Source organism: Bombyx mandarina, chromosome 21 (genome assembly GCF_030267445.1).
Source record: "Bombyx mandarina strain Sakado chromosome 21, ASM3026744v2".
NCBI lineage: Eukaryota > Metazoa > Arthropoda > Insecta > Lepidoptera > Bombycidae > Bombyx > Bombyx mandarina.
In genome coordinates, this window is record NC_143227.1 from 4,474,516 (window position 1) to 4,490,552 (window position 16,037).

At 33.7% G+C, this 16,037-nt stretch overlaps 3 protein-coding genes across 3 annotated transcripts; 2 read left to right on the top strand and 1 right to left on the bottom strand.

Moving 5' to 3' along the window:
- Positions 1–2,568: 2,568 nt before the first annotated feature.
- Positions 2,569–8,908, top strand: LOC114243428 (solute carrier family 25 member 46-A). The gene is made up of 7 exons (XM_028174916.2): positions 2,569–3,032; positions 3,190–3,287; positions 3,728–3,906; positions 5,646–5,702; positions 6,436–6,651; positions 7,251–7,455; positions 8,413–8,908. Exons 1-7 carry the CDS (start codon positions 2,840–2,842, stop codon positions 8,692–8,694), a joined length of 1,230 nt encoding a protein of 409 aa, XP_028030717.2. The 5' UTR covers positions 2,569–2,839; the 3' UTR covers positions 8,695–8,908.
- mRpL34 (mitochondrial ribosomal protein L34) lies at positions 8,899–9,427 on the bottom strand. The gene is made up of 2 exons (XM_028174929.2): positions 9,259–9,427; positions 8,899–9,182 (listed from the first exon to the last, which is right to left on the bottom strand). The coding sequence occupies exons 1-2, from the start codon at positions 9,294–9,296 to the stop codon at positions 8,957–8,959; spliced, it is 264 nt and encodes an 87-aa protein (XP_028030730.1). The 5' UTR covers positions 9,297–9,427; the 3' UTR covers positions 8,899–8,956.
- A 1,927-nt stretch (positions 9,428–11,354) lies between these two features.
- Positions 11,355–15,120, top strand: LOC114242618 (uncharacterized). The gene is made up of 3 exons (XM_028173857.2): positions 11,355–11,686; positions 11,780–11,970; positions 12,186–15,120. The coding sequence occupies exons 2-3, from the start codon at positions 11,787–11,789 to the stop codon at positions 14,210–14,212; spliced, it is 2,211 nt and encodes a 736-aa protein (XP_028029658.2). The 5' UTR covers positions 11,355–11,686; positions 11,780–11,786; the 3' UTR covers positions 14,213–15,120.
- Positions 15,121–16,037: the final 917 nt, after the last annotated feature.

Genomic DNA, 16,037 nt, shown 5'->3' on the forward strand with positions numbered 1-16,037 from the left:
AGCCACATCATTACAGATCCATCCGATCCACTAACACAATTTTATTAAACACTTGCAGCTTTAACACTAGGGGCAGAGCAGGCATAGAGAGGTCCCTGGTAACCATACTCATCGAACATATCGAAGAGTTCAATATGGAACGTAACCGCCATCAGCTCGCTAAGTTTCTAGTCAGATCTTTTCAGAGAATCGCAATACCGGTCTGGTTGTAGATGGATGAGGTTAGTTTTTGTTCGAGGTATTCGGGTAGCTATTTGTAAATTCCAACCCTGCCAGATAATTCCATGCTCAGCTACTTATCCTTGTAAACCTGAAAAGCTTCTCAAGTTACCAGTACATCATTTCGTGTTAATCATTACTGTTAAGATCGGACGAAAAAACTCGAAATACTATCTTTAGAAGTGAAAAAACCGATCTGCAAAACGTTTGATTTTATAATAGTACCATTTTTTAATCATACATCTACTCTATTATAATAATGTTGCGTAGGTGAAATATAAGCTAAGCCTTAAACTAATCCAAACACCCGTGGTTCGTCAGGAACGTCGACCTCCATGACGACCTGGACTTAGAGTCCATCAGTAAGTATATGCAGTCGGCGTCGATGCGCCACTTCGATTAAGCGGCACGACACGAGAACCCTCTCATCGTGGTCGCCGGTAACAACATTCCCGATCCTGCGGAAAGAATGGAAAGCAGTAGACGTCGCCCAAAACACGTCATTTCGGATCCTCCCGATCCACTAACGGTGCTTCTAGGTACTTCAAAAACTGGTCACCGTTCTCGTCGAACCCATCGCTTGCGACGAAGGGCTCGACGAGTAAATTAACCCTCAGACACAGCCCACTGAGTTTCTCACCGGATCTTCTCAGTGGGTCGCGTTTCCGATCCGGTGGTAGATTCTGCGAAGCACGGCTCTTACTAGGGTTCGTGTTAGCAACATCGTCAGGTTTGAGCCCCGTGAGCTCACCTACTAGTTAATTTAATTATTTGTTCGTCGTTTGTTCGTTAATGTTCGAATATAAAAATGGTTTGTTCGTCTTTTATTTATTTATAATTAATTACATTTGTTGTACACCCTAAAGTGGGCCCCTCTTACTAGATATCTTTATTTTTATCGCTCAGATTAGTTAATTTAGATAATTTGAAATAATTAGACAGTATAAACGCACTTGTTAACAAAAGGCTAACAAACGTTAACATTCGCACATTAACGAACAAACGACGGACAAATAATAAAAAATAATAAAAACCCGAAAACAAAAAAAGGCGGTCAAATTTAGAGGTGAATGAAGTTAGCCCCTCAAAAAAAATTTTTTTTTCCTATTTTGTACTTATTTTCTATTAATTCGTTTGTTCATCATTTGTTCATGATTGTTCACTGTTAATAATTGTTTGTTCTGCATTTATTTATTTAAAAAAAATATTTAAAAATATACCTACAAGTTAGCTCTAATGCAATTTTTAATATTTTTTCATCCTTAATGACTCGTAAATATTCATTTTCGATTGTTCTTATACAAAACACGTTTGTTCTCTTTCGAAATTACTCGTTTTTTGTTTAATTTACTATTTTTATTAGTTGAATAAATGTATACAAAATATGTGTACTGCGCATGCGTCAACTATAATGCCTAAACTTTATAAGCGGTTTTAATCGTGAAAAAAAAAAACAAATATAAATCCTGAAGGAGCAATTAATTGGTATACAGTTTAATTAAAAAAATTAAAAAATTAATAAATGAAATATTGTGCATTGGCGTTAAGTTAGACCAAATACATTTTTTCCATCCTCTTACCTATCGTATTAAAATGTTATTTTACTAATGTTAGGAATATAATTTCGACTGTGTAAAAAAGTTATTATAATGTATACCTATATTATCTCTTGAAAGATAAATAATGAATATATTTACTTATTTGTTTATATTACCTATGTGAACTCCCTATCTTTTTTATACCTTCATAACGATAAGTAGGAGGATGGAAAAAATGTATTTGGTCTAACTTAACGCCAATGCACATTATTTCATTTATTTATTTTTTAATTTTTTTCATTAAACAGTATACCAATTAAATGCTCCTACAGGATTTATATTTGTTTTTTTTTTCACGATTAAAACCGTGTAGAAAGTTTAGGCATTATAGTTGACGCATGCGCAGTACACATATTTTGCATACATTTATTCAAATAATAAAAATAGTAAATTAAAAAAGACGAGTAATTTCGAAAGAGAACAAACGTGTTTTATATAAGAACAATCGAAAATGAATATTTACGAGTCATTAAGGATGAAAAAATATTAAAAATTGCATTAGAGGGGCTAACTTGTAGGTATATTTTTATTTTTTTTTTTAAAATAAATAAATGCAGAACAAACAATTATTAACAGTGAACAATCATGAAAAAATGATGAACAAACGAATTAATAGAAAATAAGTATAAAAAAGGGAAAATAAAATTTTTTGAGGGGCTAACTTCATTCACCTCAAATTTAGTAAGCTCGAAAGAGCATAGATAAGATACATAATATTTGAGACCAAAGAGTAGGTTTATGTACAGTATGCTACATAGATTATACACTTAAGAAGGAATGCCATAGATTATACACTTAATATATTTAGGAATGCAATGCCTAAATACTTTATACATAATTTTTAATTTAATATTTTTCAGTTCACAGATCAAGTGCGGTGATTTTCGGTTGCTTAAAATAATTAAAATCAATTAAAAGCAATAAGGACTTACTTAAATCATACATCAATAATTATGTACAGTGTCTTGTATTAAAGATTTGAATTATAAAAAAATGTTTTAAAAGTATAATTTTATTATTATATGACTATCGATTGTACGATAATGGCAGGTTTCGGAGATCATTCCGGTTATAACCGACCGTTTGGTTTAGATCCTAATCGAGAAACGAATGATTTATACGATACCCGTTACCAGCAAATTTATGGGTACCATACTCCAATTACTGAAGAGTTTCAAGGACCACCCCTTGTTATGGATGAAAACCCAGATGAAGGTAAAAATTGTTTACTATTCTGTTAAATCAAATTACTTTTAAATATTCAAAATGAATTTTCTAAACAAAACGTATGACTTCTTAGTTTTGATGAAAAGAAAATAATATCAAAAGAACTTTTATTTCCCATAGAAATAACTAATCTATTTACTTTCAGATAACAATGCTTATATAACAACCGCAATAAGTGTAGCAAGTCTTCTAACAGAGAATTTGTTAAGTCATCCATTCATTGTACTCAGAAGACAATGTCAGGTTCGTGTTGGTGTTTAAGATGTTGCTCAATACTATATTTATCAACTGCATAAGTGTTTCTGTCAAACTCACCAGCTGTTAACAATGCAGATTTTAACCAAATAGTTTAAAGCAGGTGGCAGAATTTAAATTGTGATTTCTATAGACTCTGTACTGAAATTATAAGCCAACATGGGTATGTACCTCTTGCCTCTTTGTGCTGTAAAGAGTGGAACATTTGTTATAAAGTAAAATTGAAACGCCTCTCATGTGTCAAGATATGTGGTCATATTCATGTTGCAATACCTATGGTCATTTGCCTAAGAAAAACACATATGTACATGATAATCCATGATGACACCAGCTCAGCCAAACAAAAGTTGTACAAGGTGTACAAGAACCAATAAAGGATATCAACTCTCATCCTTAATCAAACTAAAAATGTTAAATATTTATTGAAGGTCCATAACAATCTAAGGAACTATCACATAGTTCCTTACACTCTGTTACCTGTAGTAGTGAGACTACACAGGAGACAAGATGTCACAACTCTCTGGAAAGGGATTGGCTCCACTTGCATTGTGAGGGGTTTGAATTTAGCAGTTGAAGATGCTGTAGCCAAGGGCACTGGTTGGCCTAAGTAAGTTTAAATTAACATTAAAGGCAAATAAATAGGCCTATAGTGGTAACTATGAAGGGGAGATCTTCCAGGAAGTAAGTGTAATTGTTTGATAAATTGGTTCACTCCGAATGTTGTCCTTCAAAAGTTTATTTATGTCTAAGTATAAATATGAATAATGTAGTAATGTCCTAAGTTTCTTGCTGGAGCCATCTATCCCATTCCATGATAGCTACCATTACTAGCTCAGGTGTACATGATTGGAACTACAATTGACTACAGTAAAAGCTCTTTATTTGTGGAGTATATGTGACATAAATATGCTGCAAATACAGAAATGGTGAATATGGAAAAGTGCATTTACAAAGAATGTTGGATTGGATACCTACATATTGGAATCCTTTTTATCAATGTGTATTTAACTTGGATCCTCAAATAAAGAAATCTTTAGCTATGGTTATATGAATTGGGTTGCATTTTTTTAATACACAAATAGTGAAAACCCAAATGAAAAAAGTTCCAATTCCAAAAGGGCTTTTACTTTATTACAAATTGTAATTGGTCCAATATATGTATATTTCTAAAAATAACTATACAATAATTACAAATAAGTTTCATATTAAAATAATTGAAAGATAATTTAATAATTTGAAGAATGATTATGTATTTTGTTTTAATCAATAGCAAAGTACTATCAAAATGTAGATTTATAAAATCAAAGTAACTTTTTAACAAATACACTGACTTAATATTTTTATTTATTTTCTAAACTAGCGACATGCCCTCGCTTCGCTTTGGGAACTGTAACTTATTATTGATCTATTGAATATTCTTTTATACGAATCTGGTGCTGACAGTAACAAACACAATAAAAAAAGAATGTAACAAACAAAAAATCTAATCTTTCCTCTTCTTATATTAATGGTTAACAATTTTGGCGATAATGGCTTACAAAGGACTAGGACTATTTTAAATTAACATTCCCATTTAAACATTTTATAAGTTTAACTCCAACGTTTGTGGCGACGCAAAAATAGTTGGCAGATGGTAGCTTTCTTACTTAACACTTATCATTTTATTTTGGGTGATTCAGACTATATTTCTATAAATTATAGCTAATTTATGTCTTATTCTGATGTGTAAGCTTAGTTTCATATTTATTGATATCCAATCCACAGCCTAAAAAATAAGTTTCAGGCTTTTAGTTTTAAACATGATGATACTTTCATGCAACTTTTCATAAAACAAATGGTCCACCTGATGTTGAGTGGCTACTGGAGCCCATAATATATATCTACAACGTAAATGGCGCCACCCACCTTGAGACACGAGTTCTAAGGTCTGACTTCTAACTACGGCTGCCCGCCCTTTAAACCGAAACGCATTACTGCTTCACGGCAGAAATAGACAGGGTCGTGGTACTTACCCGTGCGGACTCGCAAGACGTCCTACCATCACTAAAAAGCAAGCATGTCATATATATTTGGTATTGTGGTTGAGCACTTTGTGTTTAATAAAGCTTTCACATATAATTTTTATGATGCTTATACATTACCACTATGAAGAGATAAAGTAAGCAACCATTAAAAAACCTAACAGAATTCCTTATGCTCTAGCATATATTAATAATATATAGTTAGTGATAGTCACTATACCATATAAATGGTAATAGTAAGTTATTTCAAATCATTATGTATTAAAGTAAATAAACTGTGTTTAGCAAAATTTGACAGTATGTAATAAAAAAGATAAATTTACAGGGAGGTGAACAAGTGCAATTCTGTTTTGCAATTTGTCCAGCACATAGCTCTAAAAAGGTAATATAATATGATTATTTGCAAATATTGATTAAAGTACAATTTTTGTACATTATGGGAAGATGCGGAAGGTTACCCTAACCGAGAAAAAGCGTCCGTAACGTAAGATTTTTATTAGTAATGTACACAGTGTACGACTTAACTTTGTAATAACGTACAAAAAATAATTTTTTTTTATCATTAATTGACCACAATCTCAGAGAGTTCGTTTGCGCAATACACTAACTCTTATGCAAACAACCGTGAATGAAGTGTACCACAATAAATTCGCACGTCACCAAATGACCATGGGTTGTTGTGAAACCTCCAGTTTAATTTTCTTTATACCTCGAATAGAACTTAAAATTAATATTTTTATAATAAGAAACTTCGTTCCTATCTGGTATCCCACGACACCACACGTCTTTTTTTATTTTTATTATTTTTTATTATATACATACATAACCCTGGAAAAGACATTTTATATTCATCATACAAATATCTTCCCTTGGCCGGATTCGAACCAGCGACCCCTTCGTGTAGTAACCATGTCACTTACCACTACACCAGACGGCCGTTTATAAAACTAATAACTTTTTTTGCTTGAATATTGAAACACATTTTAGACTGGTATTAGTTTTTTAGTACTTTGTGTATCAATGTGAAGTTATTGTTAGTATCAATTAGTTAAATTTTATATGGTAATATTATTTATGTTTAAGTTATAAATAAATTTTAATTGTATTATTTTCAGCCTAAGTTTGGCATTAATAACTCCATTCTATTCTGCGAGCTTGGTAGAAACAGTGCAGAGTGATATCGCCAGTGACAAACCAGCTCTATTTGATGTGTTCAGAGAGGGATTTGTTCGTATACTTGAGTGGGGCACACCCAGTAAAGGACGCATGTTACCAATATGGGCAATTGTACTACCTACTGTAGCCCTAGGCGTTTCTAAATATATCTCACAGTAAGAACAAACATTTAAAAAAATCATCTATTTATTATGTTCATGATAAACATTATGTTTACATAATTTCATTTGTCATATTATGTTTTTTTTTTATTGTTAGATCGGTGGACGACCTCACAGCCCACCTGGTGTTAAGTGGTTACTGGAGCCCATAGACATCTACAACGTAAATGCGCCACCCACCTTGAGTCATAAGTTCTAAGGTCTCAAGTATAGTTACAACGGCTGCCCCACCCTTCAAACCGAAACGCATTACTGCTTCACGGCAGAAATAGGCAAGGCGGTGGTACCTACCCGCGCGAACTCACAAGAGGTCCCACCACCAGTAATTACGCAAATTATAATTTTGCGGGTTTGATTTTTATTTGATTGATTACATGATGTTATTCCTTCACCGTGGAAATCAATCGTGAACATTTGTTGAGTACGTATTTCATTAGAAAAATTGGTACCCGCCTGCGGGATTCGAACACCGGTGCATCGCTCAACACGAATGCACCGGACGTCTTATCCCTTAGGCCACCACGAATTCTATTCTAATTCTTTAGTAGAAATGTGTTTTTTTTATAGAACTCTAAAAAACTACAATTTTACAGTATTGCACTGAGAAGTTTAACTGCAAGAATACTCCGGTTCCAACAACGGCATAGGCATGAGCTGAGCGATTCATACAATTACAGCAAAAATGTACAGAATCCTCTTATAGAAGATATCAATCTGAAAGCAAACATTTTCTCATTTATTACTATGGAAATACTTTTTTATCCAGTGGAGACTATAATACATAGACTTCATATACAGGTATAAAATTATTGTCATTTCTGCTATAGTTTATTAATTTCACTATATCATAAAGGAAATTTTGTTCAGTAGGAATAAGGCTTATTCTTATTGTTACATCTTGGATAGTTTCAAATTAGTATGTAAAAATATAAAATCGAATTAAAACTTCATATATGTAGTGATATTAGAATGATATTTGAAATCAGTTTAAAAAAGTGATATTGAAGCTGATAAGGCCAATGCCTACTATATTTAATTAGGAATGTTTTTTTCCTTCGATGGCTAGCTGTCATATTGCTTATCTGATTCTAAATGTTATTTACATACATGATACCAAGATTTGACACTGCTTTTAAACAGTTGAGGTTATGCCCACAAGTAAATAAGATGTTTGAGTAATTAGCGGCAAAGGATTAATAATTTTACTGGTGGTAAGTCTTCTGAATCCACACATGCAGGTACCACCACCCTGTATTTTTGCCACGAAGAAGTAATGCATTTCAGTTTTTATTTATTTTTTTGTTGCCGTATAGGCAGACGAGCAACCGACCACCTGATGGTGAATGGATACCGTCGTTCATGGACATCAGCAATGCCAGGGGCAGAGCCAAGCCGCTGTCAACAGTTTAATACTCTCCACAAGCCTCGTTTGAAGAAGGACATGTAGCAAGCTGAGGTAGCTGTTGTACTGTAAAAGTGGAGACTAGAACATGTCTCAAAGTTGGTGGTTGATCTCGGATGTCTAAGGGTTCCAGGAACCACTTAACACCAGGCAGTAACTGTCCGTCCATCTAAGCAATAAACTCCAGCTTGTGGAACTTTAAGTTACTACAGTTCACCTTCAGGGTTGTACAATAAAAAAAAAGGCATTGGCAAGCAGTCCACCCTTGCAATCACCTATTTGTTATAAAGATGTTTAGTGTCAATTATAAAGATTCAAATTAAAAATGTTCATAAAAAGAGTTTTTGTTTCAGGGTACTAGAACAATCATTGATAATTTAGACACAGGAACATCAGTGACACCTATTCTAACAGGATATGAAGGTTTCATGGACTGTTATAATACAACAATAGCCCGGGAAGGAATTTCAGGGTTGTACAAAGGGTTTGGTGCGCTAGTACTGCAGCTTGTAGCTCATATTTCAATAATTAAACTCACTACAATTGTAGTTACTGAAATAACAAACCTGTTGAAGCCAGTCAAGTCTCCTACAAACTCTGATGATCATACACAACAAAAGTACTTGTTTAACTAGTCAAGTGAATGATAGTTACCCTTTTAACAGAAATTTTGGTAATCCATGCGTCAGAATGTTTTTAAAGGAACTTAATTTTGAAATTGGTGTTATATTTTGATAATTTATGTTATAGTTGAATCCTTTGTCTTTGTATTACTATTACATGGATATGCTAAGTAAATGTTTGAAATGATTGTTAATCATTTCATTTAATAAAAGTCATTTAATGTTATATCCTAATTTATTTACTACTATAATTCATCTTTTCATCTAATTATATCTAATGTGTGAGGACATGTCTCCCTTTCAATAATCTCCTCATTATAACGCGGCGACCATTTGGAGTAGACATCCTGAAATCCCATCCGTGACGTCGAACTCTTTTAACCTCATTAGGTCGTGGAAAATAGCATCTTACTTTGGTCCTAATTGAGGACAACAAAAACGCATCTGGCCTCACTAAACTCGAGCTCACTCCTGAGTAAATTGATGATTGCCTAATGAGTCTGTAAGTAAATGATAGTAATTAATACATTGCATATAAATTAAGTCTGTAATTGGCTCTTAAATTGGAAATATTACTTTAGGGGTTGGAGGATTGTTGAAATTAGACCTGACATGATATTTACTGTCACTTTTTCAACCGATTCAAAACAGTGAAGACTAGATACTGTTAGATATTTTCAAATTATCATTAACAGTATTGGAGATTTAGTCTGACTTTGTTGGGTTACTTTATCCTTATTTAAATACCTACATAGGTTTACTATTACTGACATTTCTTTTGACTTTTGACTATTACTGCCAGTGACGGCAGTTTTTTTTTCTTACATTTAACAATAAGACGCAACGGTAACCTAGCCCATTTTTTTTAAAACTTGAAATCCCTTTCTTTTATAAGTAATGACGTGAGATACGTTAAAACACAGTAGGTAGGTATTGGATGAGATTTAGGAAGGTAGAACTAAAGAGCAAACTTTATGTATGAAAACGGGTCCTTCGAAAAGAGGCTCATTATGGTAGCACTACCGTAGCAAGTGGTATACCTAATTACAAAGATGACGTTAAAAGCTATCAGACCAGGATATCGAATTAAAAAATAAGTTTTATTTAGTGGTAGTATTTTTTAGTTAATGAAAAGCAGCCCTCTCCGATGCCACTATTTGGTATGTCTTCAGTATTTTGCAGTCGTTTAAACAAATATGTAGGTGCTTTGTGAGTTGTATTGTTTTGAATGCAGTTTCTTGGCTTGGAGTTTTTATTGCCTTCGTAGACAGACGAGCATACTGCCACTACCTGATGGTAAGTGGTTACATCGCTCATGGACGTCATGTTAATGCCAGGGTCACAGCCAAGTTGCCGCCTGCTATTAAGTACTCTCCGCAAGCCTCGTATGAAATATAATGTTTTGAAGTCGTCGTGGCCCAAAGGATAAGACGTCCGGTGCATTTGTGTTGAGCGATGCTCCGATGTTCCAATCCCAGGTGGGTACCAATTTTTCTAATGCAATACGTACTCAACAAATGTTCATGATTGACTTTCACGGCGAAGGAATAACATCGTGTAATCAATCAAATAAAAATCAAACCCGCAAAATTATAATTTGCGTAATTACTGGTGGTAGGACCTCTTGTGAGTCCGCGCGGGTAGGTACCACCACCTGCCTATTTCTGCAGTGAAGCAGTAATGCGTTTCGGTTTGAAGGTTGGGGCAGCCGTTATAACTATACTGAAACTTTAAAACTTGTGTCTCAAGGTACCCACCTTGCATTGCGCATTTACGTTGAAGATGTCTATGAGCTCCAGTAAACACTTAACACCAGGTGGGCTGTGTGCTCGTCCACCCATCTAAGCAATAAAAAAAAGAACATGTTATAGCGCTCGAAAAACACCGTAAAGGGGAGTTCATTCCAGAGTTGGATGGAACATGGCAGAAAAGTCTGGAAATGCACTGTCGATAAACGCAGCGGTTCCAGATAATATGAATGAACTTTGCTCCGGTGGCAGGAGGTGTGATGGTGAAAAGGAGATAGAGGGATCATCTCGAACAATTCCTTAGAGCACTCTCCATGGAACATATGGTACAAAGCACATAGAGAACCGAAGTCCCTCCGTAGATCCAGAGGTTCCAAGTGATCCGCGAGAGCGGGATTATCGTCAAACTCAGCGGCTCGTCTTTGTATGGAGTCAAATGGAAGTAGCTGGTACTTGGGAGTCCCGGCCCAGAGGTGGGACCAGTACTCCACGTGAAGCCGGACCAGTGCTTTGTAAATCTTTGGCCCAACGTGAAATACGGTTTATCTCTGTTGAGGACTCCCAACACTTAAGAGGCCAATTTTGGTTTACCTTCCAAATGACTGGGATACTGAACATTGCTTGAAATATCGAGTCCCAGGGTCGACAGTGCATTTTTTAGAGACGACACTGGTAGTTTAGATAATGATGAGGACGATTGTAACACGGTCTCGTCACATTTGTTTAATTTCTTCGACTAAAGTATGTACTTTTGATATTTGTGTGTTTTGGTTTTAGCGCATCAGGTACAGAGATGTTTAGTAGGTATGGTCTTTGTTTCGTAATGAGCGCTATATTCCGCTATAACATAAATGAGCAGTTTTAGTATCTTTTATATGATCCATTTGCATTTGTATGTTTTTGTGGATTTGTTCATGACAAAAAGTATATTAGCGTAATTTAGATTTGTAATGTGATAAAATTTTGATTTTAATTATTTTGAGACTGATTAATGAAGATCTACATAAAAAGCAAAAGCATTGAAGATCTGGGGGATGCGAAAAGACAATAATATATTTGCCAAACTTCTCTCTACCCGTACCACTAAAGTTAAATATTTTATCTGTGCTCTAAAGTTAATATGGCGGACCAAAATAACAAGGGCGCTAAAAGAATATTTTCGTTCATGAAAAGAAATATTAATGAACTTGCTTACTGATTAAATTTCTTAATTGTAATGAGTGAATATTGTGATTTCAAAATAATACTGTATACATGTAAGTGCAATTTAGCCATGGAACCTAATTTCATGCGTTTAAATCGTTTTCCCACTTTTAAAGAGATTAATGTAAATAAATTTCTAATTTCAGTGTTAGAATGTCACCGATAAGAGTTAATTTTGAAATCGGACACGAAGCCACTTTAAAGCCTAAAAAGACTCCAGACGGATTCACTCATGACTGGGAAGTGTTTGTTCGCGGTCAGGAAGGTGTAGATATAAGTCATTTCATCAATAAAGTTGTGTTTCATCTTCATCACACCTTTCTGAAACCACGACGAGGTAAAAAACATTACATATAATGTTCATAATTACATTTAATTTTACCTAAAATTTTAGATAAACTTAATGTTTTGATTTATTTAATCACAAGTCAACGATTTATTTACGTTCTATTTAATGTTCTTATGTTGGCAATATTGTGCAGCTCTGAATGAATTATCGCTAATATGAATTGATGCTATTCTTTTATATTAATAAGTTATCCTTTCTTTCAGTTGTTAAAGACCCACCATTCTCTATTAAGGAATCTGGATATGCAGGGTTCACCTTACCCATAGAAATATACTTAAAAAATAAAGATGAACCCAAAAAGATAACTTTTTCCTACAATTTAACATTACAACAAAATGGATTTCTTAAAGACCGCTATATCTTTAAAAATCCTAGTGACGAATTTAGTAAAAAGCTTCTAAAAGGAGGTGGCATACCATGTACAAATAGTGAACTTTACACTAATCCAGACCAAGAAAGTAGAAGTAGAGACTCATTTACTGATGAAAAGCACTTAGTTAGCAAACCAAAACTGTCTTCAGAAAATAATAAAAAACACAAAACAAAAGAACACAAAGATGATGTACCTATGAGGAATAGTAGTTTTGTAAATTTATTTGGGCCTCCCATACACAAACCTGCTAAAGTTTCACCTGATCCTAAGAAAATTGAAAAGGTCACACCACCAATAAAATTAGAGAAAAAAGATAAGGAAAGATCAAGCTCAGAGAAGAAATCCAAACATGAACATAAAGAATCAAAAATAGAAAAAAACAAAACAAAAGATGAAAGAGAGAAAAATAGGCCAGATAAAGTTAAAACTCCTAGTAAAGATCAAGAGAAAATCAAAGAAAAAGCATCAAAAAGGCCCAGTGATAGACCTGCCTCACCTGATGCTGTTAAAAAGCGTTGTCTCAGTCCAATTGGACGGTCAACCAGTTCCCCACTACGTGCAAACAGTGTTGCCAGCAACAAAGAAGAATATAAACCAGCTCGTCAAAATCTTGAGCTTTTGGATCACAAAAAACCAAGGCCTGATGAAAAACACGAAATGAAAGCAGAAAAGGAAAAAAAGAAAAAAGAAAAGAAAAGTCATGACAGAGATAAAGAAAGAAAGGAAAGAAAAGATCACAAAAAAGAAAGTCACAGGTCAAAAGAATCCCCAAAAGAAATCCCTAAAGAGAAGGAACTACCTCATAAGGTCAAGGACACAATCAAAGAAAAAGAATCACCCCCCATAAAAGAGAAACAATCGAGGCCGGAGAAAACAATTAACAAATTCTCAATAGAAAACTTAAGGAAAACACCTCCTCCAGAAATCGATGAACGGTCTGAAACCCCTAAAAAAGATAAAAATGAAACTGAACGAAAACATAAACATAAGAAAAAAGATAAAAAGAGAGATGAGTCAAAAGAAAAGCATAAAGACTCTAGTAAAGAAAAGAGACATAAACACGAAAAAACCAGAGAAACACCAACAGAAAAAGTTATACATAGGATAACACCTATTCCCAAAGAAAGACTACTTCCCGAACCAACATCTCCTATATCAATTGATACAGCATCTCAATGTAGTTCGAAAAGTGGAGTGGCTAAACCTATGCTTTTAGAAGGTGATGAAATAAACAGCAGTCAATCTGATTCAGAAAATTCGGTTATATGTGAAGACGATGAACCCAAAATTGTTAAAATCGAGCCTCCCTCGCCAGAAATAGTAAAGCAAGAGCCTTCTCCTGAACCTGAGCCTCAACCAGAGCCTGAACCAGAACCAGAAGTAAAACCAGACCCACAACCTTTAGCTGAAGTTCCTCCGCCTCCACATAAAGAAAAATCAAAAAAACACAAGGATAAATCAAAAAAAGAAGAAAAAAGACGCAAAAGAAAAGCTGCTGAAGAAGAAGTTGAAAGAAAAATTCCTAACATACCTGAATCAGGGCCTTCTTATAATGAGACTGAATGGGGTGAAAGTAGTGGCTCAACGTCAATGGAAACTAAAGTTCAAGATAATGGGGTGTCTAGTAGTCTAGGAGAAGATGCAGAACTTGGGGATATTTCCCCGGATTACATGGAGCAACTTCGAGACTTACAACAAAGAATCATGAAAATAAAAAATAATGAAGATCTAGAAAGAGTCGTGAACTTAATAGCAGAAACGGGACGCTATGAAGTCACCACTCAGACATTTGATTTTGATTTGTGTCTGTTGGATCGATCAACAGTTCAACAGCTCATACAATTAGTAGGCTGCTAATGGAGTGTTACTAAGTTTGAGAATGTTAACTTATAAAAATGAATATCTGTATTAATAATAAATTTAAGCGTTGTAAAAATACTTTATATATAAAAACATTGTAAAAAAATAATGCATTAGAAGAAATCTCAATGAATTACACTGATTGTGTTGAAGGAGCTGCATTTTATGTACATAATAATATATTTAAAATAAAAAATATTGAAAGCTCTTTATGATACACAATGTATTTATATTATATATAACCTTAGACTTTGTGCAATATAGTTAGATTCGTAATATTATAAGACTGTTGAAACATTGTTGAAACAAATGTATATTTTGTACATTTTAATGTATTTTCTCAGTTAATGTAAGATTTGTGAGGCATCTGGACAATGATGGGGGAGGCTACATTTTAATGTTATTATAGAACTAATAGTTAAGTTGTGAAGTTTTAGTTAATGCAGTTTAGTTTTACATGCAATGAGTTTTTAAGCTTTTAAGGATTCAATTGATATCCATGAAATTTTATTGTATATTATTTTAAGAATACCTAATTTTATACTAATCTAAAGGTTTTCTTAGAATAGATAAGACCACTAACCAGTTCGTTATCTAATAGTGATAAACTATTTAAAAAGTTGCATTTGATTAATTCCACACAAATGTATGTGCTTCGATCAACAATAGTCAGCGAATCCGCGCCACTAACTTTTATCATATAAATTAATCATGTAACGTATAGAATACCGTTTTATTTTTTGTTAAATAACATAGTTTATTTTATAGATTATGTAAGTAAACATAATTGCTTATAAAGTTTCAGTAAGTACTCATTCTTAGTTCATTGTGTTTTGTTACGTAACTTATTTTATATCCATAGTATTTTGGAAACAAGATTTACAATAAATAATACTTACATCTTACTTTTTTTTGTTGTAATTATTTAAAACTTGCTTTAGTAGGACTAGTAGTATTCTACCAGTCCATGATTATTCCTAAACAGTTGCTGATTTACTATACAAAATTTACACAGTACGGGTGTAAATTTAACAGGGCTTAACATTCAAGATCAATAAATCATAAGTGGAGAACAACCTCAGATCATATTGCAAATATCATAGCAACGATAACTGCTTCAAATCAAGTTATCGGCACATTCGTCTGACTTCGAGTACCATTCATCGTTAATTAAGTAACTAACTATAGGACAACTCTACAAGTGTCACTTCTGCAGTCTTGATAATATCCTTCCTTTTCCCGGGAAGCTGAATCCCAGAGTATTAGGTACCTAATACATGTGTTGGGGTTATAAAGTCGAACACGTCACTGTGAATTTCTCTATCAACGAGCTTACTGATGTTAGCCTAGACCGAGCCACGTGGGACCCAGGAATAATTACTCCACTATGTCAAAGAGAGTGGCCTGGCGTTATTCAATTGACACATAATATTCTAAGCTTACCGTCTCATATCATACTTACTTAGACATGCCAAAAATTAGGTATCTCCATCTAAATCTCAAAGAAATGTTTTAATGATCATATTGAACCTGGATGCTGTTTTATTTTTAGATCCATTTGTTCCAGTTCCAGGAAGTTCCATTTTTTTAACGTTTAACAAATACCTAAATTATAGAACAACTTTATAATGTAATTTAGATTCTCAGCTTGTTTGAATTTTTAAAATTTAACCAAACGACCAATAACTTGCGTATTTATTAAAAGCATTTTGCAATTTGCATTTTATAATCTTTTTTTGCGTACTTAACTAATATTTTTTTAAAATGGTTATCGTTGGTTTAGTGATTGAGCGTAGTAGAGCTCTTCTCTATTCGAACCGAT

What these genes read in the sequence shown, in the direction of transcription:
- mRpL34 (XM_028174929.2), bottom strand. Translation starts at nt 9,296, where the DNA reads ATGTCAGGTCTAATTTCAACAATCCTCCAACCCCTAAA. An exon ending in ACAATCCTCCAACCCCTAAA is followed by an intron (nt 9,183 to 9,258) that starts GTAATATTTCCA and finishes ATTTACTTACAG; the next exon opens with ACTCATTAGGCAATCATCAA.
- LOC114242618 (XM_028173857.2), top strand. Translation starts at nt 11,787, where the DNA reads ATGTCACCGATAAGAGTTAATTTTGAAATCGGACACGAAGCCACTTTA. An exon ending in CTTTCTGAAACCACGACGAG is followed by an intron (nt 11,971 to 12,185) that starts GTAAAAAACATT and finishes CCTTTCTTTCAG; the next exon opens with TTGTTAAAGACCCACCATTC.
- LOC114243428 (XM_028174916.2), top strand. Translation starts at nt 2,840, where the DNA reads ATGACTATCGATTGTACGATAATGGCAGGTTTCGGAGATCATTCCGGT. An exon ending in AAGGGCACTGGTTGGCCTAA is followed by an intron (nt 3,907 to 5,645) that starts GTAAGTTTAAAT and finishes ATAAATTTACAG; the next exon opens with GGAGGTGAACAAGTGCAATT. An exon ending in GTTTCTAAATATATCTCACA is followed by an intron (nt 6,652 to 7,250) that starts GTAAGAACAAAC and finishes ACAATTTTACAG; the next exon opens with TATTGCACTGAGAAGTTTAA.